This window comes from Akanthomyces muscarius, chromosome 1, assembly GCF_028009165.1.
Source record: "Akanthomyces muscarius strain Ve6 chromosome 1, whole genome shotgun sequence".
Lineage (NCBI taxonomy): Eukaryota > Fungi > Ascomycota > Sordariomycetes > Hypocreales > Cordycipitaceae > Akanthomyces > Akanthomyces muscarius.
In genome coordinates this window covers 4,559,119-4,581,414 of record NC_079241.1, presented here as the reverse complement: position 1 = coordinate 4,581,414, position 22,296 = coordinate 4,559,119, and the positions used below count along the sequence as shown (strand labels likewise).

Sequence of the window (22,296 nt, the reverse complement as noted above, 5' to 3'; positions counted from 1 at the left end):
GGGCAGGCAAGAGACGCGGAAGATGAGCGAAAACTAGCGCAGACATACACTAGAATCTATTGACAATCGTGTACTTTTGGCATCGCAGCACTGAACCACACGGTAATTAGTCGCGCGCATGTTGCTTGGTTTATGCAACGTTTTATGTAGAGGGCCTGATGGCTTGTCGCAACTCCACCCCGTCCAGGCTCCCAGTCCACCAACACATGCAAAGAAGAAGCAAAAAGAGCATGCATGTCCATGGCTTCACCCTGGAAATAACCTTGCCTTATATCCGTTATGTCCACCCACCCATGAACCACTTCTCGATGCAGTACTCACTGGCTTTAACCACCGCATCTGAACCCCTCCTTCATTCTAGCTGCACCGTTGACTTGTACAAACGACATTTTACCCCAAAAAGCAGCTCGACCAGAAGAAAACACAGAAATGTCATCGCAAGTCTGGCTCATCACCGGCGCATCCAACGGCTTCGGCCTGCTCCTCGCACTCAAGGCCCTCGCCGCACAGCACCGCGTCATCGGCACCGTCCGCAGCAAGACCAAGTCCGCCGACGCCGTGCGCCAAATCACCTCGGCCGGCGGACAAGTCATTGAGCTGGACATGACATGCCCGCAAGCGGCCATCATTGCCGCAGTCCGAGACGCGGAAAAGCTGCACGGCCAGATTGATATTCTGGTCAACAATGCCGGCTACTCCATCCTCGGTGCCATTGAGCAGTTCAGGTGAGCCTCCCCTCGATACCCCCCCTCCGTCGAGAAATTCCATCATTCCAACCTCGTCCTTGGCGCAGCGAAGAAGAAGTCAAGCTCCAGTACCAGACCAACGTCTACGGCCCGCTCTTCACCACGCAGGGGGTCCTCCCCGGAATGCGCGCCCGCGGCGGCGGCTTCATCGTCAACATGTCGAGCGGCGCGGGGCAGGACGCCGGCGCCACGCGCGGCCTCTACGGCGCGAGCAAGTTTGCGCTCGAGGGCTTCTCCGAGGCCCTCTCCGCCGAGGTCGCCGAGTTTGGCATCGCCGTGCTCGTCGTCGAGCCGGGCATGTTCCGGACCAACTTCTTCCACGCGCTGCAGACGCCCGACGCGCCGCTGCCCGCGGCCTACGGGCCCGGGTCGGCGGTGGGCATGACGATGGGCATGTTCGAGGCGCTGACGGGCACGCAGCGCGGCGATCCGCAGAGGGCCGTGGACCGCATCTACGAGGTCGTGACCGGCACAGGGCTCGCGGGGCGGCTGAGGGGAGAGGTGCTGAGGCTGCCGCTGGGGATGGACGCGGTGGAGCGCATCGAGGCCAAGCAGAAGCGTGTGCTGGGCGAGGTGGCCGAGGCGAAGAAGCTGGAGGAGCAGCAGAGCACAGCTTTTCCAGCTGAGAAGGACTAGGGAGATAGATGGATGCCTTGAGATTAAATGTGTAGATTTATGGCGGGGAAATAAGAGGTGTCGCGACAGTCGACATCCAACAAGGTGGCTATAATACACGGCACGACTCGTCCGTCGTGCTTCCTTCTATAAAACACATCGTTTCTTACCACTCCTGGACCTCGTCGCCCTTGCCGGCTTTTTGCATGCGGACGACCTTGTCAGTGTTTAGCAGACACAGCGGGTCAAGAGCCTTTTTGATCTGGCGCATCGTGTCCACGGTCGTCACGCCGAGCTCGTGCTCGAGGTAGTCCCGCTTGACCAGGCCAACACCATGTTCGCCCTGTTTTCTCCAAGTTAGCTTCCTTGGATTTTTTTCTTCAACTGCGCAAAGCTCTTTTTGTTGTTACTTACAGTGACTGTGCCCTCCATCTCAACAGCGCGCTTCACCATGCGGTGCACAATGGTCTCTGCCTTTTTGCGCTGAGCGTCGTTGTAGATGAGAATTGCTAAGAAAACCTCATTAGTCACTTGCTCAAAACCACATCGTTCCTTGGAATTCAAACTCACAGTGAAAATTGCCATCACCAACGTGGCCGACAATCGAGCCCCGCAGGCCGCTCTTGCGCATGTCATCCTTGGTCTCGTCAATCAGCTGCGGCAGACGACTCATCGGCACGGCGACGTCGCCCGTCCAGACGCGATCGCCGGGCTTCATGACGGCCATGGTGCTCCAGAGAGCCTCCTTGCGCGCGCTCCACAGCTCGTCCTGCTCCTGCTGGCTGCGCGCAAACTCAAACGTCTTGGCGCCGGCCTGGCGCGCGAGCGCCTGCACGATGCCGACCTGCTCCTTGACGCCGCCGGGGGTGCCGGCAAACTTGAAGAAGAGCGTGGGCGCCTCCGTCCACGCGCGCGACGTCATGCCGGCCTCGTTGATAAAGTGCATCTGGTTGTCGTCGAGAATCTCAATGGCGGCAATGGGCACGCCCTGGCCGACCACCTTGGCGACGCAACCGGCGGCGTGGCCGATGGTGGGGAAGGTGCCGACGGCCACGCTCGTCGACTCGGGCTTGACCGTCACCTTGAGCGTCGCCTCGGTCACGAGGCCGAGGGTACCCTCGGAGCCGATGAAGAGCTTGGTGAGGTCGTAGCCGGCGGAGCTCTTGCGCGGGCGCTGGCGCGTCTTTATGACGGTGCCGTCGGCCAGCACCACCGTCAGGCTCAGCACCCACTCGCGCATGGTGCCGTAGCGGTAGGCGTTGGTGCCGCTGCACCCCGTGCCGACCATGCCGCCAATCATGGCGCCCGGGCCCGGGTCTGGCGGGAAGAAGAGGCCGTCCTGGCCCAGCTCCTCGTTAAGGCGCTCCCAGCCGACGGCTGGCTGCACGACCACGTCGAGGTCCTCCTTGTGCAGCTGCACAATTTTGTCCATGCGGCCAAAGTCAATCGAGACGCCCTTGCGCGTCGGCGTGAAGTGGCCCTCGAGGCTCGTGCCGCCGCTGTAGCCCACGACGGGGATACGGCGCAGGTGGCAGATCTTCATAATCTCCGACACCTCCTCGGTGGAGCTGGGGAAGACGACGCAAAAAGGCCGCTCGTCGGGCTTGGGCCGGTGCGAGGACCAGTCGGCCGTGGCGTGCTGCTCGAGGTCGGCCTCGAGCGTGCTGACATTGTCCTTGCCGAGGACGCGCACAAAGTCGGCCCACGCGGCCTGCATGTTCTCGAGCTTGGTGTTGTGCTTGGGGATCTTGGACTTGGGCAGCGGCAGCGTCGACGAGGGCTCGGGCTCGCGTGGCCAGTACGTGCCCAGCCAGTACGCGATGCCAATGCTAGACAGGAAGACTTGCGTCTGTCAGCGGACACTCATCAGCAAGGGACATTTGCCAGGTCGTACTCACAGAAGGTAATCATCCAGTTTCTCGCGGGATCCGTCGTGTTGCGCCACTGCTCGTACTGCGCGCGCTGCTCGCGCTCCCTGCGCAGACGGGCGCCGATGCTGCCCATGACCTGGCCCTGGAACGAGCGGCCCAGCTTGGCCGAGTTGCCCTGCCGCGGGGGCTTGGGGTGCTCCGGCTCAATCTGCATGCTGTACCAGCGCGCGACGACCACGGGCGGCCGGCGCGAGGCGCTGCGCAGCTGCATTTGCTGGCGGGCGCTTCGCAGCGCGGCGGCGGCGCCGCCTCGCAGGTGCGTCATTGTGGTGGAAGACCCGTATTCGAGATGGAGTGGGAAAGGGGATTCGTGTCGGCGCAATCGATGGGCGGGTGGTCGAGAGGGAGACAGAAAGGGGATGACCCCAGCAGTCTTTTGTAAACGCGCTCTCGGAAGGGAAATCGACGATTGCCGAGCGCGCTGCAGTGGAAGTGGTCGGTTATGGACTGGAGACTGCGGATGAAAGGGACTTTTTTTCTTTGGTGTTTGCTGCGAAAGCTCCTCCTGGCTGTGGAGCGTGGAGTCGGCCGGAGCCTCAATATGCAGGCGAGCGGCCGCGGCGTTCCACCACCGTCTGCCACGGCCCATGGCGCTCGACACGGGCTCCAGTGCGGAAATAGAAGAGCAAATGCATGCTCTAAATTGGCAATGTTACTACAATTATAAAAAGAATTCATCGCCATGATAAGAGGCTAGCAAATCGTCATTCATGCCATTATCGTAAAGGAAACAAAGCTGGCGCCTGTCCCATAGTCCATGTAAAAGTCCCAGCTTGTTATGGAGGGGCACAACCCTGTCTTCTCCAACTCATGCCTGCGTGGTGCAAAATACTACGTACCCTTCCATACAAGCTGAACATTGAATGTCGGTGAGGCGCCTTGCATGTGCGCCAGATACGCCGCCAGCTCCTGCTCCTGCTCAATCTGGAGCGGCAGCTCCCCGCCTTTGCCGTCCTTGATGACGCCCTCGACGCGGACGCACGCGGCGCCGGGAAACCGGGCCACGGCCGCCTCCCGGAGCTCCTGCACCGAGTGGGAGCATAAAGTCGCGACCCAGAGGCTTGTATTGGTAAGGAAGCTCGACGACGGGTGCAGCCGAAGGTAGATGGCGCATGCCGGACCGGGCCCTGCGCCAACCCGAGAAGGGTCAGGCGTGGACGGCTGCTGATACATGTGCGATGAGGTACTGGCTACGGTGGCGGACGATGTCGCGGCTGCGCCTGGATTGTAGTATGGCTGCTGGTGATGGTCCATGAATGCCGCCGCGGCCGCTTGGCCGCCCGGCGCCAGGAGAAGCGTTGAGCCCATGCCCGACGCACCCAGCTGCATAGCTGCACTCATGGTGTTTAAAACTCCCCGCCCTGCTTGCTGTGACGAATCGCCAGTCAAGGAGGATGCCTGGGATAATGTCAAGGGCATGTGCATGGCGTCGCTGCCGGGGCTGCCAAATGCCATCTGCGACACTTCGGACATGTCGTCGAAATTACTTCCTGCCAGGCTCTCTGCCAGCTCCATCGGCTCATGGGTCGTATTTGGCGAACTCTGCGCTGTGGCGCTCAGTTGCTGCATCTCCTGTCGATGGTTGCTTCCGCTGCCACCTGCCAACGTCTGTCTCGATCTCCGCTGATCTCGTAATCTCTTCATCACATCGCTCGCGACCGTCTCCAGCGCACGCAGCTTCACCTTGACTCCTTCAGTTCCGGAGCCATCCAGCAAAATGGCTCGCACGAGCGGTGATCGCTGGCCCCATCGCTGCTTGAGCTCCTCCCACTGCTCCGGCGTGGCATCCGACTTGCTCACGAAACGCGCCTCCGAAAGCACAGCGTGCAGCGCAGCTCGCATGTCGCGCGACTCGGTCGGGTTGACGCCAAGCACAGACTTGGCCTCGCCGAGCGTCATGCGCGTCTCGAGTGTGCGTAGTCGTTTAGTGACATCAGTGCAGATGACGTCGAGAGCGAGGACTCGCTGGTCGAAACTGTGGGTGCCGCCATCAACGCCGGCGGCCATGGTGTTGCTCGTCCAGAGCATGCGCTGCAGCGCCGGCGAACTGCCAACCAGGCGCTGCTTTGCTGCGGCCCAGCGCTCAGGTCCAGCCTCGGTCTTGCGTAAGAGACTGTCTTCCTGGCAAATCTGCTGAAAATTGGTCCGTAGTGTACGATAGGTGGCCGTTTCAAGGCTGAGGATGTCACGCGCTTCGTCAATGGTCATTTCAGAGGGGAAGCGGTTGTTGCCACCGGCTGTCGTCGCCTGCATGTCTGGCCCGGCCTTCCGTCCGCGACGCCGTGACCGGCTCCCGGCGGGAGTCGCCGCGAGTGTACCGTTTCCACTGTCACTGTCCTGCATGATCATATCGCTGCTTCCGTTTGCAACGGCGTCGGAATGGTGAAGAGTGACTGAACCCCCGCCGGCATCGTTGTCGTCGTCAGTGCCATCGTCGTCGTCATCGTCACGGTCGTCCGGAAGATCCGGACGCGCATCTGCAGTCGCGTTGGGGACGCGCAGAAGCCATCGGTTCTTGGTGCGAACCCGCATGAGCTCTCGTGGCTTTATATCATAGCCGTCTTCCTCATTGAGGACGCGGAGCATTTCCCGCTGTGCCAGGTTCTTCTCCCAGAGTTCCTTGATCCGGGCGACCAGGCGGTCATTCTTGTGCGCCGGCCGCTGCTTGGCTGGAAAGTTCCAGCGACGAAATTGTGTCTGAAAGGCTCGCTTGCTACAGAAGAAAGGAGCTTCTTCGGAGTGGAAGGGAGGGCAAAGCATTCAAGCAGAGTACACGGTGAATGGCTTTTGCGCTGACTAGTCCCCTCTCGCCCCAAATAACGCCCCGTATGTGTAAGTCAATGGAATAACAAGGAGACAGTAGAGATTTGCAAGTGCATGCCTGGGGTAAAATGGCAACAGGTGAAGACGCTACGGGCAGGGGAGAGGAAACGGCGGTTCGCGAGCCACAGTACAACCAGAGCCTCGCTTATCCAATCTTGGCACACATACAAATGGCGCGGCCACACAGAAGCCCCGGACAAATGTTTGTCATGGTGACTTTCCTCTTCTCCCCCCTCTTTGGGCTGGCTGCGTGATTCTCGGCGTGTGTGAGTCACTCACCTAGGGCAAAAGTCGTGGGCGGATTTCAGGTGGTCCATAATGTCCTCGAGGGACCGACCCTCTCGGATATATAGCTGATAGCATTTTTCTTGATGTGCGTCCCAGTCATAGACCATGATCCAGGGCAAGATTCATTGCCAACGTTTCTCTTGCTGGATAAGCTATCTCTCGATCCCGTCCGTGATGCGATGGCACGTTTATTGGAGCCCTGCTCAGCTGGTGGAGATGTCCAACACGGCCCCGGAGCTGGGGTTGTTTGCTCCGTACGGTACCAATACTAGTGCACACTGTGCTTGGACACTGTTGACTTATACCCGGATGACATGAATGAGCACAGTGGCGAGACCTTACGATGAACATTGCAGAATTGCAAGTCTTTCGAAAAATGCCATTATTCAGCTGATTCACAAACGACATTGCGCTCAAATTTCGCCTACTGCGCAATATTGACATATGCTGGCCGCCCAATGGCTGCAGTGCACTGCCCGTGCCGAACCTCGGCATAGGCTAGCTTCTGAGATCCCGGGCCATAGATAGAGCTCCGCCTGCCGACCTCATCTCCAGACCACAGACCACAGACCACATATATTCAACTTGTAAACTTTCTTCCTCTGCCAACTGCACTCGATTATTGATATCCGCAGCGACATCTAGCCACTTCACACACCGCAGCCATGGCGTCCTCCTTCCCCGACAGCTACAACACCTTCTCCCTGCCGGATATTTCACTCTCGCACCACCCCGAATCGTCACCCACCGTGACGCCCGTCATCATCGTCCGCCTCAACCGGCCCGAGTCGCGCCATGCCTACACCGACACCATGGGCGCGTCCCTGGTCAAGGCCTACGGCCTCCTCTCCGAGGACCCGCGGGTGCGCGCCATCGTGCTCACCTCGGCCGACGCCAGCAACAAGTTCTTCTGCGCCGGCATGGACTTCAACGTCAAGGCGCAGCGCGTCGAGGACCCCCTGCAGTACCGCGACTCGGGCGGCACCGTGTCCATTGCCATGCACCGGTGCCAGAAGCCCATCGTCGCGGCCATCAACGGCGCGGCCGTCGGCATCGGCATGACCATGACGCTGCCCGCCACGGTGCGCGTCGCCAGCAGCAAGGCCAAGTGCGGCTTCGTCTTTGCGCAGCGCGGCTTCTGCATGGAGGCCTGCAGCAGCTTCTTCCTGCCGCGCCTCATTGGCACCTCCAAGGCCATGCACCTCGTCAGCACCGGCGCCGTCTACCCGGCCACGCACCGCCTCTTCGACGACCTCTTCAGCGAGGTCGTCGAGCCCGAGGCCGTGCTGCCCACCGCGCTCAAGATTGCCGAGGGCATGGCCCAGAACTGCAGCATCGTCTCCACCCAGGTCATGAAGGAGATGATGTACCGCGGGCCAAAGTCCCCCGAGGAGGCGCACCTGCTCGAGAGCAAAATCTTCTACAGCCTCACGTGCCCCGACACCGACTCGGCCGAGGGCGTGCAGAGCTTCCTGCAGAAGAGGCCACCCAAGTTTACGGGTACGATTGAGAACCAGCGGCCGTTTGGATATCCTTGGTGGTCGATGCTTGACGTGCGGCCCAAGATTTAAACATGTATTGAGTTTCATGATAGCAATGCTACGCTACAAAAACAAAAGTATTTCACGAGCATGTACTCCATGTATAGTGTTGAGAATCATCATCTTGTGTTTGTATTTATCTCTTACTCATTTGAAATCCAGAAAACCCATAATGTCAACCCTCATGTCCCAGCGTGTGTATGTTATAATTTCCCATCAAACGCCGTCAAAAAGGAAGAGAAGAAGAATATCAAACAGGTGTTCGCGTAGAGCCAACCAGGGAGTGAACCATGCCAAATGCTGGAAATATCCTTCATAAACGCCACGCATCAATCGATGGAAAAAAAGCCGGTAACAAAAAGCAGAGGCCGTTTCAGAAAAGCAGAAAAATCGCAACGCTAACGCAAACCAGAATGCATAAAAAAAGATGTTGTATAGAGGGTTAGAAACGTCATTTTGGTTGCTCCCTTCTGAGAGGACCTTCGAGGGCTATAGCGGCCGATCGATGTTCTGTTGTGGCACCAAAGCTAAGAGTCGGACAAGGTAAGAGATCATGCGAGACAGGCGAGTGAAGGGTGTTCCGTAGATTCGTGTCATGGTCTCGAATGAAAAGTGGATGTCTCGGAATGGGCGCCTCCTAGTGCTTGCCCATCCTAAGCAACCGAGTTCTGAGCCAGAGCATAAAGGCAGTCCAGACGCCGTTGGTCTTGTGCTTGGCCGTTTTGCGACGCTGGGGTCGCTGGAACTGGACCTCGTCGGCCCTGGCAGGAGACTGGCCGGCAGTGGCAAAGTCGTAGGCCCCAGTGTTGGCAAAGTCGGGCTTCTCATGAGAGTACTCGTCGGTGGCATGGCGGCTGCTGGCGGCGGTCGATTTGGCGGTCGATGTAGAGCTGGTGGTGCTCTTGCGGATCTTGGCGCCAACACGAGTCTGAGCGTCGCGCTCGCGACGACGCAGCTGCTGACGGGCATACTTTTCCTCCTTGGCCTTTTCCTTCTCCTGAAACTTGCGACGGGCCTCGCGGACTTGCTCCTGGTGCGTTCGGGTATCGACCTCGCTGCGGGCCCGTAGGCGGAAGCCGCTAATGTCGAGAGAGTTGCGCAGAGGCGACAAGGGCGAGGGCGATGTGGGCGTTCCCGACGACGACATGGAGGCGGAGATGGGTGCCATCTGCAGAGGAGCAGTGGCAGACAGGGCAGATTCTTGGGCCGCGTACTCGGGCATGTACATGGCTGTTGTGACCGAGTTGGAACGGCTGGTGGGAATCTGACCGGGTGTCTGGGTGCCTTCTGACAGGGTCAACGAGGGGTGCGATTCGTCCAGAGAAGGTCCGCGGAAGCGAGAGTTGGAGGAGTAGGGCGGAGGAGGGGTAGGAAAGGAGGCCGGCTTGGTGAGTGAGGCGGCGCGAGGAGGTAGGTTGGTGGCGGTGGTTGGTGAGATAATGTTGTCGTCCTCGGTGATGGAGGCATACTCGCGGGAGACTGGGGCGGAGATATCGAGGGAAGCAATCGAGTTGGCGTAGGACAGAGAAGGTGTGGCAGTTCTGGGCGTTTGCTGGAAAGGATGGACAAATGTTCCGTTGCGGGCGCTGACGTTTGTGGCAATGGACGACGTGTGCGAGGTGCCACTGGTCGATCGCATGTGGGAGTACTTGCTCTTGGAGCGCCAAGTCGGGTGCTCGACGGATGCCGACGTCGAGAAGCTCACGTCACGGGGCCGCCAGGCGTCGCCGTGTGCGCCGGCAGCAGAGACGTCGTAGGCGCCGGGCGTGAGAGCCGGCGTGCCATCACTGTACACGCTTTCATATTCCCCCGAGGGACAGCTGAGGGGGGAAGGCTGGTCGTCCCAGGCGGGATCGAGATCGAAGGAGCCTCTTTCGGAAGTGGAGTGGGAGTTGAGCTTTTTGAGAATGGGCTTGACGATGGTGCGGCCACGAATCTTGGACGAGTGCGTCGAGTCGTGGGAGAGGCCCGAGGCGGCTCTCCGTTGGTGAAGCGAGGCCATGGCGCGGATCCGATCTGCGTGGGGGAGATGGTACGGTGTTGCTGCTACCAGGGCGTGGGTTTGCTGTTGGCGGTGACAGGCAGGCAGGCAGGCACGCTAGGCCAGCAGCAGCAAGAGAGAGAGAGAGGACCGTGCTGTCTGGCGGGAGGGCGAGTCTAGCGAGATTCCATGGCAAGGCGCCGGGCTTTCCAATAAAATTCCAATAATAAGAAAAATACTCGAGCCGGCAAGCACAGCAAAGAGTATTTAGAAGCGAAAAGAATGAAACAAAGAGGCGAGCCAAGCGAGCAGGCTGGGAGGGTGGGCAGCAGCCGTTTTGTTGTTGTCGCAGCCGGGTGATGCGGTGTGGTTGCAGGCGGGTGGGCAGGTAGCTGAGGGTGGCAGGTCGCTGCAGAAACGGTGTGTGCGAAGCGAGATGCAGTGCAAGGCAAACTGTTGGCGTTACTCGATCGAAGGCGGAGGGAGTAGAAGGGGACGATGATGATGGAAAAGGGCAGAAAAACAGGAAGAGGAGAAGGAGGATCGAAATACAGAGTAGAGGAAAAAGAAAGAGATGATGGTAAAATAATAATAAGCTCAGGAGGCGTGGGCGGCGGCGGGCTGAGAGACAACCTGGTGAGCCCGAGAGAGGCGCAAATAGGATTCAGAAAAGGCCAAGATTACACCAGAGAGGGGCAGCACCGCCCGGGGGGGTCTTGGAGCCTCGAGAGGAGCAGGAGGAGGAGGAGGAGGAGGCCTGCGCTCTGGCTTGTTGGCTTGGGGAGGCCACTTTAGTCGCTCTAGTCACTCTGTTAGTGCGGTAGGGGTCGCCGTTTTAGCGGCAAGCTTTGGGGGAGGGGCAGCGCTGCAATGCACTAAAACACTGCGGAAAATCCCCTAAACTCCCCCGTCCCCTCTCGCCATGGAAAACGCCTGAAATGCCGCCTTTCCAGGGTGGCATTCTGGTAATTTGCCCGGCCCGGCAGCGGGCGACCGGATTACGGGGGAGACTGAAAGGGTGCCCTGGACCAAGCGTTCAGGGTAAAATAATGTCGGATGGCCCGGAGCGCAAAGCACACGAGACAGGATGCCTAGGATACGCCTGGCACATCTGACGGGACTCGTGCATGCTGGCATGGTAGATGGAAACCACTCGGCCCTCAGGTTCACAGCTGCGCTCTGCCACGAACGCATACGAAATCTTTTGATACGGCACACGTAATAAGTGCGAATTACACACGGGCTAAGCCGCCATGTGGTCAACTAACGTACTGAGTAGCTAACTTACCTAGTGGTGGATGCTGGGCTGGGGCATTGGCCGTGGCGTACCAGTAGTGACTTTCAGTTGCGTGCGGGCAGTGCGGCAGTGCGGCAGTGCCTGCAGTCAATTTCAGCTGGTCCCTGCTCCAAAATAGACTCTGGCCAATTTCATTCTTCTAGTTATCTTTTTTTTTTCAATTGGCACAATTTTTAATTGGCACAATAAGAATTATCCACGGCGCGTCTCTCTCATCTCCTCAGCATCGTTCCTCCGCGGTCCACTGCCATCCAGTAAAGAATTACAACCCTCCAACTAATGTTAGTCTATTGCCCGTTCTCCAGTTTCCATTTCCCATGTCCCGGGCCCCTCCCCGGTCACTTTCCCACTATTCATCTCGCAGTGACGCAACCAGCACCCAAAACCTCCATGACACTTGTCTGACAAGGCCGCTAGTCAAGTTCATTTCACCAGTCAAGTTACTGGTAGTTCTTTGGCCGTCGATTTTGCTTCTTTTGGCCTTCCAATCCGCTCCAATTCTCAATCTCGGCCTGTTTGCATGGTGCCCGTGTTCTCTGTTCCACTGCCTGCTGCAACGTCCAATCCCGTCCAATCCCGCTCCCATTTTCCGTGCTGACCGAATGTCTCCTCTGTTGCATGCGGACTCTTTCAGCCTCATCCCGCACAGTCAGTCACACACGCGACACGCTACCATTCCCACAGCCTAGTTGCCAGCACACGCGCCGCTGCGCTCCTCTTGCCCAGTTCCAATAGCTTGTTATCGTGGCCTCCTCATACTAGTAGTTAGTTACATGAGATAAAAACTCCCCGCCCGTGGCACAATGATGCGCCGGCCTAGTGCAAGCCACCGGCGTTTGCCTTGTCCCCGCCTCGGTGTACCACTGCAGCACAACACAGCGCATCACGAGTCTCTGTCAACGCAAACAGGCAAAAGACTCTCGACCTTGGACATCTGGCTGCAAGTAATTGCCTCGCTTCTACCGAAAAAAAAAAAAGAAGAAGAAAAAAACTCATCGCTCGCGCCGCCCGAGCAAGTGGAGAGATCTGTGCCATCATGAGCGAAATATATGCACTCGCATCAGTCTCATCGCGATGCCGCGCTATTTTCACGTACGAATCGAGTAGCTTCACTAGCTCGCAACGCCCTGCGCCACGGCACAATCATGTGTGCGAGTAATTCTTCCTTATCTCAAATGAGCATACTTTTCCTTTCCTCGGACCATATAGAGTTGTCTGCTCTCTCTCTTGCACACTGCCAAGCTGAAACTCGACAGCCTCGACTAGCCAGATTTGCTATCGGGCCATTTCTGTCTCTTGCTGTTTGCAGTATGCCGCTTGTCGTCCGCGCCGACAAGCCACAAAAAGGCATCTCCAAATCCCGAACGCCTCCATGCATAGCCATCGTCCACACACATGTCCCGCGACTCCAGCATGCAGCATGCAATGCACCTCGACCTCGTTGGATGGTCAGATGCGCTTCAATAAACTGCGAATCTTGCCGCAAGTGCATGCAGGCTCAGCTCTCGACACTTCCTCACCTCAGAACCCCCCTGTAGCCTTGAAGATCCGCTCGGAACGCCCGGTCCAGCACGAATAACTACCAGTACTGGTATACCAGCATGCAGACTCGCAGTGACATCCGCGGACAACTCATGCCCCTCTTGCTTGCGCAAACCCCATCTACGAAGACTGGGCAATTCATCCATTCTCGTCCACGGAGTGGGAGGGCCCATAACTAGTCAACTAGTTCTCCCACTTGTCGATACACGTCGAAAACGCCGCTCTTGAAAGGCAGTCAAGTCACTGGCCCAAGAAGACGTCAAAAGCCATCAGCCTTTTCGTTCGTGCTAGCCAATTGAACAAGCTCTTTAGTAGCCGCGTCGGTTTCTGCTCAAAGCGCGACGCTTTGTTGCCTGCGTACGTCCGGCTGGCCGTCATTGGCACCACCATGACACCACGCCCAGCCAAGGTTCAGTCCCCTCTCACCCTCCTCGGCGTCTCCATGCCTGTGCTTGGCGGCCCTGCGCAGCTCCGTTTCGCCACGCCCGCCCATGCCGTCAATCTCTCTCTCACGGTCTCACCACCAAGACTCGCCCAAACCTTGTCCTCGCCCGTCCCAGGCAGGCCACACGTGCCTCCCAACCCGCATTGCCGTTTTACCCGCTCTGCGTGCGGAGCCACCGCGACCGACGACTCCAATGGCCAACAATACGGAGCACACTTGGTAGCTTTTCTCGATTTCCCCCGAGTCGTCTAAGCCATCGCGACAAAAGTGCCCGCTAGCCTCACTTTTCGCGAGAAATAGGCCAAGTATAAGAGCAAGCCGGCGACGCCAGGCTACGAAAACGAGCTTGGCTCTGCGTACGCCATTGGCCGCAACCGCCTCTTAGCGTCACAGTGGTTCGGCCGCTTTCCGCCTGTGCATGCAACAGCCCAGTCTGCATACACGATACCTCACCACCTTACATATACGATAAAACTGATCCTTCTGCTATCGATCGTTTGATTTCGATAGTAGAAGGCGTTCTGCAGTTGTCGACCCCCACACCTCCAGCTGCGTACTAGCATCTCTCTTCTCTTTTCCCCTACCCATTTGAGGCTGGTCGCAAACCCAAAATTGCGGGAGCTAGCGATGATGATTCCCATTGACGTAACTGATGGGGCGCATTGTAGAAGTTCCTTCTGTTCGCGGCAATAACCACGGATGGGGAACATCGTCACGTCAAATCCGTTCGCGGTGACCTCCCGCGTCAAAGTCTAAACTATAAAAATGAATTTGATGCTCTCGTTGAATGACATCACAGAGTACTCATGGGCTTTTGCAGATCTCGGCACTGCACAAACGATGCTTTCGCCCCAGGCTTGGGCAGACTGAAGCAGACTTGGGCGCAGTGGCAAACTGATAGACGAGCATGTCTGCAATCGACGTCATGTAGTCGCAACCATCGTATGTGGAAGGGATTCTTCCACAATACTGCTTGTCAAAGGCTCGCCGCCGCGGCGAAATCGCAACGTCATCATCTAAAATGCACTGCGGGCGATCCGAGTCAAAATTTGCACTGCATACCATGGATACTGAAAAGTTTCATTTGGCTGGCAGCCAGCCATATACATGCACTGCAAGGAGGATGTGGTCGTTCGAAGAGATGCGGTCCCTCGCTCTGGTCAGCTTCTCACCCAGGGGGGCCACCAATCTGATGTCTTTTTTGGCTTCACTAGACAGTATAAATCAATAACCGCTGAACAATCTAGAGTGGCGCGAATCCGAGCCTCAGAAATCGTTGACGGCCCCCTTTGCTAAAGATGGTACACAGTTGCTTAGAGGGGACGGTGCTGGCATACAATTGCTGCACGCCGTCAGCGAATAGCAGAGAACAGCTGTCGATTGACATCTGAATCTGTACTTCTAAAGCATCAATTCAAAGATCACCACAAGTCTTTTGTCGTCTCGCTGTCTCGCTGCCTTGTCGTCTTGGTGCTGCAACATGGCAGGCATGAGGAAGCATCACTCGGCGGGCACGCGCTGGGGAGCTACATCTAACATGCCTCTCGTCCGCTTCATAACCTCATTCTCAAGTTACACCAGAATACATCCTTCAAATAAGAGTATTTGCACTAGCACAACTGACAGCATACTCCCAACTCGTCGCCAGAGACTTGCAGGCACAGATTCTCTAGCTTACATCATCTTCGGTAAATTCGAGATCCCAATCCTTCTAGTTTATCTTTCGAATAAGCTTAATCTTACTCACAACTTCTAACAAGATCCTACTTCAGCAGTTGAACCGCAAACACAGCGATCTTTGACAGCGGGAGAAGGCCTTGAGGTTGAAGCCACAGAAACCGGGAAAACGTCGACGTACTTTTTGGCATACATGCTCGTGTGGCTCTCGTATAAAACACTTTGCATGGCCCTTCATAACCCATTCTGTTTTTGATTCGGAAATAGCTCTCTCAATTCCCTCGTTAATCCAAAGCATATCAATCTGCAGGGTAGGATCTGCACCGATTTTCGCGGCGAGGCAGATATCACTACACCAATTTCGAGCAAGACTGCCGTTATTGCGGTTCTAAAAGCATCGCATGTAATGTATACCATTGCTAAGACTGGTCTCGGCGTCGATGATCTTGGATCTCTGGCCCTCAGCTACCGGAACAGTGAGCACTGCCTACACGACACGGCCCGTCTTCCACGGCCAGGCTCCGTCAGCGTCGACGCACAATTCCATCCAGCCTGGGCAACTATATTTGCGGCTCCAAGTCAGATAAACCTTCCAAAAAGTGGCAGGAACAGAATTGTGTTTGTGCTGTCCCAACAATAAAAGAGGATTTTTCCGCTGGGCTTCCTAGCCGTAGCCTTGCTAGTTTGGGTCGCGTGGTTGTTGATTGCTCTAGTCTGTTGATACAGACCTTCATAAACATATTGTCAGCTTGAAAGTCGTGAATCTTAACAGGCATGTGCGTAATAACGTGCATGTTCAATGAGGAGCAGTAGTCCATCTCGTTGATATACAGTTGGCAGACGTCTACAACAGGCTGGGTTCGGACAACGACAATTTGTATGGGTTGGATTCACCTCGGATTGTCTACATTGTGAGTACCTCTAAATCTCCATTCAAAAAAATTGGCGGGAAGCTAAGTAAACAAGAAGAGAGGGAAGACACAGTGCCACCAGTCGAAGGCTGAGATATTGTTGAACGTCGAGACCATGCTACACTCAATAGCACATGCCAAGTCAAGCGCAATCATGATTTCTATTTATAACATAAAGCATCTTTATCAATGTAAAGGAATTAGTTTTTGATCTAATGCTAGTAGAGCAATGTTCTGCGCCCTCGCTCACGGGCTGAAGTGTCTGCATATAATTATATCCTCGACAAACAACTCATGTCAAGCCCAGAGGCCGTGAGTTTCGAGGCACAGTTTTAAACATCCCGAACTCAATTCTGCTCTGAGATTTTTCGGTGCAGTTCTCTCCTAGCGGGTCAAAGACAGAACACTCAGAGCATTCGAAGCCCTCTTCTTTTCTCCATGTCTCAGTTGTTCTCAGCGCGTTTGGAGCCTGGTGTACAGTTTGCATGTCTCACAGTGAAAATGTTGTTTATTTGAAGATTTTGGCGTCCCTCTCTCTCCTGAGCTGTCTCCAGCACTGGAGAATCCAAGCTGGGGCCTTGTTTGTTCTTGCCAACACTCCAGCGGTCAATGGACCACGATCGACGCTCGCCACCGATGTATGTCGGGCTGCACGAACAGGGGGCCATTGGCTTGCATACGCCAGCTACCCGGTTTCAAATGTATCAATTGGCTCAAAAACGACTTAGCCACCGTCGCCACAGATAAGAAACAGCTGCTGTCTTCTCATCTCCCCGTCGCTACGATGCATGTCTCACTACGGATACGGACGGGGATTTTCTGAGACTCCGATGCGTACGATTGAAGCAGTTGAAGCCACGGTCTGGACCTCGACAGTGGAGGAAGAATCCCGGGCCTTGGCCTTTGGCAGTATCACGTCGTGCGAGGCGCTCGTGCCAACACATCCCTAGCACAATGATTTCGTGGCAGGTAGGCCCCTGGCTACCAGGCTTGCAAGGTGCAGCCAACTACCGCTAAAATTCACCTTCCATGTGTCCAGGCCTCAATCATCCGTCTTGTGCGAAATTTCTTCGGGACGCACTGGTCTCTTGGCGTGGCTGTTTCTGCGGCAGCAAGTGCAAATTGTATTCCCGTTGCGGCAGTACCTGATAATGGAGGGCGTAGTAATGATCGGTCATATCTGTTGCAGTCCTCATACCCGTTGCCGGGCATGCTCCCCAATGTCAGTACTGTTATGCATGATGATTATAGCCGGCTCACGGTTGCTGTATCCCGGCTGCCCTGCAAGAAAAGAAGGCAGCGGAAGCAAGGTTGAGTAGCATTTGAACATGGGTAGCGAAATTGACAGCCGAAGCTATCAGGGTCTGCAAACTCCAATGAGACCGTGCCTCTCCACGAAGCATGCAATCACCTCACTCGAGCCCCCGCCTCTGCATTTTCCGTTGCTGTGATGGATGGGCTCGCCTCTCCGGGGCCCATCTTAGCCAAGTATCCCCACAGGAGAAACTGTGAAGGCGTCGTAAAGTCAGCCCACATCAGCAAACGGCCGTCACTCGGGCGATTTGTTACAAGCTCGTTGAACGGGTCCTTGCTGGCGCCAATCCGTCATCCCTCTCCGGTGTGGAATGGTGGAATAAAAATCTGTTCTTTGACGCTTGTCAGAGTGTCAAATCGGGAGGGATCTTGACCCACTGTCCGTGCTGGCAAAACTGGTGCAACAACTGCGAATTGTGCTCGTCTCCGTTGTGGCATCTTGTCGTGAAGAAGCTGGGACTGAGCTGCAATGCAAGCCGCCTTGACAACCAGCCCCTTCTGCATTCGCACTCCTACAGCTAAAGCCCAATTGATTGAGTGAGAGAGTGATAATTGACGGCAGATTCTCTGCGTTTGTTGGACAGACCAAGACACTCTGTTAGCAAAGAAAAGCCTCCATCTGCAGCACTAACTAGTGCTGTTAGTGCCAGCCAGGGCTACTGTACTAGCCACACACCAGCACACTGATCGTTTCTGGAATGAGCATGCAGATAAAGCACAACACGGCACTCGGGCCAAGTTTGTGACATGCATTATCTTCGCTCAAGTGATTTGCCAAACATGCGCATGCCCGGCGTTATTTTGCAACCCAGCGCGGGCGTCCGTCAACTACAACAGAGCTGTAGCCTCGCTTGCTCGAGGCATGTGACACGGGGAGCACTTGGAGTTAACACATGTGGTGTCTTGATAGAATGATCCGCCCGTTCAACGCCGATACAGAATGCGCTTTGCAGTCGTTTCCAAATATGTTCAACGCCATGCTTTTAATCAAGGTCAGACACTGCGCACAGCAAGAACGCGTCTTGCAGAGCGTGCCTGATGTTTTCGTGGATGATCTTAACTTACCACAACAATGAATTGGACCGTTCTTAGCCAAGCTATCGCCTTACTAAGCAGGTCAGGACGCAAAAAGCCACATGGCAGCTATCGCCAGTATCATTCTGAGCAAGTAATTCGTGTCCAACGTAGCATCGCGATCCACCTCATTCAAAAGCCCTCTGGTAACCGAACTTGGAAAGTGAGACGGCCGTGTTGGGGCTAATCAAGAGTCGACCGGCGCAGCGCATGAACTAGACCAAGCAAAGCAAGAGAACCAAAAGCTAGCAAAGGCCAACCACGGCCATTTTACCAACTTGATCGAGGTGCATCAAGTAGCGCAGGTCACCGTCAACCCCTGTAAGCAGGAGCAACCTCTCCACCTGCGACATTATGGTGGCTCAAGGCTGCGGGACAATTCGAAGACCTGATGCAAGGCTAGCGCCAACAACGAGACCAGGTATGTGACTGAGGTGAGCTAGTGTCAACGGAGGCATTGGTCAAGCAGCGATACTTTCTTCTGTAACTTTTAGTGCGCATCTGTAGTTATCGCGTCACCTCGGCTGACCTTGGTTCGAGTCCGGAACTAGGGGCTCACACCTTGGGAGGGGCAATACCTGCAGGTATGATGGAGTTCGTCGGACAACTCAACGATCCATTCTCCAGATGTCCCAACATGGAAGCTCTCCAGTGGGCAACAGTCTGATGTAGGCAAAACGACGAGCGCTCATCAGCCAAACCGGAACTCCACTGCGGAAACTGCTCGCACTAGTGGACACCATCTGGTCGACGGGCGAATTATGCTAGCGTCGCTACGGCCCGTCCTCTGGCCACCAGCTTTACTTCGTACCTTGCTTGAATTGCGCCTTTTACAAATGGTCAATGCCTGTTACCCCCACTGATGACATGAGGCAGAGGGGCCGAGATGGATGCAACTTGAGTGGCACTTGGCACCAACGGTGTGAAACTTTCTTTCTCGTGTTCTCAGAATGATTGCGCTGGAGTGCATCAGCCAAGCCTCCGCAGATGTGGTCGTGAAAGTAGTGTTTGGAATTGTGAATTTAGCATTGGAGAGACTGTTTCGATGACTTGGAAAAAGCCCGACAGCCTCTACATATACGTACTGCGGCTCTGCATCGTGGGTGAAGAACCACGCTGGCAAAGCGCGTCCTCCGATTCGGCTGATCAACATCTGGTTGGCGAGGAAGTTATGCACCGGGACCCGGGTAAGAAACCGTTGCATTTCACGTGCAGGAAAGTGGCGCTGGTGTAGGATGCTGCAGAGCTGTAAGCTTTGACTGTTACATATGTACAATATAGAAGCAGATTTTCCTGACAACAGGGCTTCCCAAGGACGAGGAAGAGAACACAGGACAGGTCCTGAATTTGTTGTTGATCCACAGCAGTTTGGTGTAAGCGAATGTTGTTGATGCTCTCATCGTAATGGGGCCCTAGTTGGAGTTGATGAGAAGGGTTGCTGCAGGCTGCAGTGTTACAGTGCTGCGCCATCTAGCGTTGTGTGGCGTGTGGAAAGACTTGCCGAAGACAGCTGCAGAAGAATCTAGCAACTCGGCAGCTGCAGAAGAATCTAGCAACTCGGCAGCTGCATAACTTGTTAAAGCTGCAGATAGCTGCAGAGTAACAGTAAATGCCAGGCTGTAGGGCCATAGAAAATTGGAGTTGGTAGCAGTGTATGACGAAGTCTGTGCAGACCGAGGAGTAGTTGTCGCACAAGAACCAAGGACTGGATGATGGAGGCAAAGAGGGGCGAGTAAACTGGAGGAGGGCCAGAGGCTGGACCCTGCCATCCTGCCAACTGCCAACTGCGTTCGTCCTTGTTGCTGACGGCGACCGGCAGCTGCGTAACATACTAGTCAGACGCCGATCTCCGAGAGTTCAAATTGTCCCGCATCGCGTGATGTGACTTGAGAGATTGTATTGAGCAGTGATAGGATGGCGAAGGCAGTCGAGCATTCGAGTAGGCGCCGAGCTTGAGAGCTGGGCGCCTGGGCCGGGCCATTCGCAATGGCGATATGGCAGCCAGCATTGAGAGGGCCAGAAGCATTGGAGCCGACCGGGTTATCAGTAGCTAGGAATGGAGCTAGCGTTCGTCAACGCTTGGTGACCAGCGAGAGCAGATGAGTATGTGCTTGGCTGGCAAGCTGGTCCCCCACGCCGACTAACTTAGACCTGGTCCATCGAAATTGCAAGGGTGCAGAGGCACGCTAAGAGGCGTTGCAGTCGTGCCAGTGGCTGCTCGAGGGTGAGGAGGGTCGAGTCTTGACAAGTCTGGAGTACCCTGGAAGTACAAGTGGAGGGAGGCGTCGACGTGACTGCGGGCGCAGAGGGCAGGCAAGACAAGAGGAAATGGACACGATGGCATGAGACTTGGCCCGGTGGAGATGGCGATGAACAAGGCGAGACCTGGTTGACCTGGGTGAAGGAGTAATAAGAGGCGTCGAGGTAAAGAGGCGTAGAGATAGAAACGGATAGAGCATGAGGGGGAGGGTGGGAGTGGAAGTTTGCAGTGGAGCTGTCTGGGTGCGATGGCGTGCGCTGACGAATATCGACGAAGAACTACTTGAAGAGTACGGGTTAGTACTCAGCACGGATACAGTGGTAACGGGTGTTGGTGAGTGGCAGGCAGCGAGCAAGAAGCAACAGCCACAGGCCGCCCGATAAAGAGGCTTTACTGGTAGAGGCTGCAGAGGCTTTAGAGGCTTCAGAGGCCCGCCCCGAGTACCTTAGCTCGCTGGGGGCTCCACTCATCAGTGGCTGGCACTGGCTTGAGCCCACTGCAAGCGCCTGCAGCTGGCGCCTGCAGGAGAGGAGATGGACCCTTGTTGGATGGCCCAGGTGGTGCAACACTGCCCGTAAATAGCGCTGTTCTGCTGGATTGTGCGCTGGACGCCCACTGGATGCCCACTGCCACGGCCCGTTGTGGCATACGAGAGAGGAGCAGCCAGTCCGGCGAGCTCGGAATCAGAATTGCGACTGCGTGTTTATTACTGAGGTAGCGCTGTACGCATCAGGGTACATGGTGAAGATTTCAAGTATTTATTGAAATAAGATATAGGGTGCGTGCTGATATCAAGCAAGTTGGCCGAATATCAGTCATTACCTAGGAAGGTAGCTTTACAGCAAGTGCCGACAGGGTACCTCTCCGTAGGTACCTCTGCAACTGGCTCTTTTAGCACTGGCTAGGTGGCAGGCTAGTGGCCATAGGTAGGTACGTTGGCGTTAACCTCCGGTAACTACTAACTGTACTAACGTAATGGCAGTGGCTGTGGCAGCTGCCTCTCACCAAACCAAGCTAAAATAAAATAAAAAATGCTAGGCCCATCGTGGAAGCCAAAACACCACCACCTCAAGCTGGGTAATTAGGTCGCCCAGATCCATCTCCCCTCTGCGATGCATCCACTGCTCCTCCAGACGTGACATTGCACACATGCACTTGTTTCTTGGACCCTCCTCTTCTCCATGTTCATGCATGTCATGGACCGCTCGGCTTGCCCTCGCAGCCGGCCTTGCTAAGCTTGGCTTGGTCTGGCCACGCCCTGCTGGACCGGCCTCAACCACAAGCTGCTGGCTATATATCCCATTGCCCTCCAGACATGATGCTCGTCCCGTCACGCTTCTTGTCCCATCCACCACGTCCTCTTCCCAGCTCATCCCTCTCTCAGCAAGTTTCAAGTCGCTTGCTTTGATTCGCGTCATGGTTCTGCTCCATTGAACTGTACTCTAGTCCCTGCCTCCTCTTGCTCTCTTGTCCGTCCCGTCACGGCCGTTTCACGCACCCCGTCGCTCTCTTACCCCCCAACGGCGCAGTCACCACGCTCGTTTGCATCTGCCCTCTTGGCCATTGAAAGAGCCTTTCCCGATCAGGAAAACCTTGAGAGTCTATCCAAGCTTCAAAACCTAGCTTTGCGTTAGTTGCGTCGCTTAATTCGCCATCACACCTCACATCGCTCTGCCGTTTGCTCTCCGAAAACGCTGCCAGCTTCGCTTAGCCCTGCACCAACAAACAACTTTGCAAAATTTTCTCTTGATTCTGGATACTTAAGCTCAGAATTCCCAAAAGCTTCTTCTTGCTCTTTGCAAAGCCATTGAGCTCGTTCTTCCCTTTTTGCTGTTACTATCAGCGCATGTT

The 22,296-nt window shown here is 55.7% G+C and overlaps 10 protein-coding genes across 11 annotated transcripts; 5 read left to right on the top strand and 5 right to left on the bottom strand.

Moving 5' to 3' along the window:
• Positions 1-429: 429 nt before the first annotated feature.
• LMH87_006554 (uncharacterized protein) lies at positions 430-1,382 on the top strand (the record flags this gene model as incomplete). The annotated part of the gene is made up of 2 exons (XM_056204461.1): positions 430-725; positions 794-1,382. The coding sequence occupies 2 exons, from the start codon at positions 430-432 to the stop codon at positions 1,380-1,382; spliced, it is 885 nt and encodes a 294-aa protein (XP_056059816.1).
• Positions 1,383-1,527: 145 nt separating this feature from the next.
• Positions 1,528-3,881, bottom strand: LMH87_006553 (uncharacterized protein; the record flags this gene model as incomplete). The annotated part of the gene is made up of 4 exons (XM_056204460.1): positions 1,528-1,704; positions 1,776-1,870; positions 1,932-3,203; positions 3,260-3,881. The coding sequence occupies 4 exons, from the start codon at positions 3,879-3,881 to the stop codon at positions 1,528-1,530; spliced, it is 2,166 nt and encodes a 721-aa protein (XP_056059815.1).
• Positions 3,882-4,123: 242 nt separating this feature from the next.
• On the bottom strand, positions 4,124-6,432 carry LMH87_006552 (uncharacterized protein; the record flags this gene model as incomplete). The annotated part of the gene is made up of 2 exons (XM_056204459.1): positions 4,124-6,005; positions 6,395-6,432. 2 exons carry the CDS (start codon positions 6,430-6,432, stop codon positions 4,124-4,126), a joined length of 1,920 nt encoding a protein of 639 aa, XP_056059814.1.
• A 636-nt stretch (positions 6,433-7,068) lies between these two features.
• Positions 7,069-7,974, top strand: LMH87_006551 (uncharacterized protein; the record flags this gene model as incomplete). The annotated part of the gene is made up of 1 exon (XM_056204457.1): positions 7,069-7,974. One exon carries the CDS (start codon positions 7,069-7,071, stop codon positions 7,972-7,974), a length of 906 nt encoding a protein of 301 aa, XP_056059813.1.
• A 607-nt stretch (positions 7,975-8,581) lies between these two features.
• On the bottom strand, positions 8,582-9,946 carry LMH87_006550 (uncharacterized protein; the record flags this gene model as incomplete). Of its 2 annotated transcripts, XM_056204455.1 has the most annotated exons (2): positions 8,582-8,854; positions 8,908-8,913. In XM_056204455.1, 2 exons carry the CDS (start codon positions 8,911-8,913, stop codon positions 8,582-8,584), a joined length of 279 nt encoding a protein of 92 aa, XP_056059812.1. The 2 variants fall into 2 exon arrangements, with proteins under 2 accessions (XP_056059812.1, XP_056059811.1); XM_056204456.1 differs by having other exon boundaries at positions 8,582-9,946.
• Positions 9,947-10,863: 917 nt separating this feature from the next.
• LMH87_006549 (uncharacterized protein) lies at positions 10,864-11,672 on the top strand (the record flags this gene model as incomplete). Its single annotated transcript, XM_056204454.1, has 5 exons — positions 10,864-10,890; positions 11,090-11,150; positions 11,218-11,283; positions 11,478-11,503; positions 11,640-11,672. 5 exons carry the CDS (start codon positions 10,864-10,866, stop codon positions 11,670-11,672), a joined length of 213 nt encoding a protein of 70 aa, XP_056059810.1.
• A 1,480-nt stretch (positions 11,673-13,152) lies between these two features.
• On the top strand, positions 13,153-13,461 carry LMH87_006548 (uncharacterized protein; the record flags this gene model as incomplete). The annotated part of the gene is made up of 1 exon (XM_056204453.1): positions 13,153-13,461. One exon carries the CDS (start codon positions 13,153-13,155, stop codon positions 13,459-13,461), a length of 309 nt encoding a protein of 102 aa, XP_056059809.1.
• A 1,228-nt stretch (positions 13,462-14,689) lies between these two features.
• On the top strand, positions 14,690-15,142 carry LMH87_006547 (uncharacterized protein; the record flags this gene model as incomplete). The annotated part of the gene is made up of 2 exons (XM_056204452.1): positions 14,690-14,897; positions 14,982-15,142. 2 exons carry the CDS (start codon positions 14,690-14,692, stop codon positions 15,140-15,142), a joined length of 369 nt encoding a protein of 122 aa, XP_056059808.1.
• Positions 15,143-16,843: 1,701 nt separating this feature from the next.
• Positions 16,844-17,127, bottom strand: LMH87_006546 (uncharacterized protein; the record flags this gene model as incomplete). The annotated part of the gene is made up of 2 exons (XM_056204451.1): positions 16,844-16,977; positions 17,058-17,127. 2 exons carry the CDS (start codon positions 17,125-17,127, stop codon positions 16,844-16,846), a joined length of 204 nt encoding a protein of 67 aa, XP_056059807.1.
• A 150-nt stretch (positions 17,128-17,277) lies between these two features.
• Positions 17,278-20,166, bottom strand: LMH87_006545 (uncharacterized protein; the record flags this gene model as incomplete). The annotated part of the gene is made up of 11 exons (XM_056204450.1): positions 17,278-17,303; positions 17,367-17,443; positions 17,490-17,570; positions 18,003-18,091; positions 18,177-18,219; positions 18,745-18,848; positions 18,997-19,012; positions 19,363-19,423; positions 19,484-19,623; positions 19,687-19,749; positions 20,018-20,166. The coding sequence occupies 11 exons, from the start codon at positions 20,164-20,166 to the stop codon at positions 17,278-17,280; spliced, it is 849 nt and encodes a 282-aa protein (XP_056059806.1).
• Between the last annotated feature and the right edge of the window lie 2,130 nt (positions 20,167-22,296).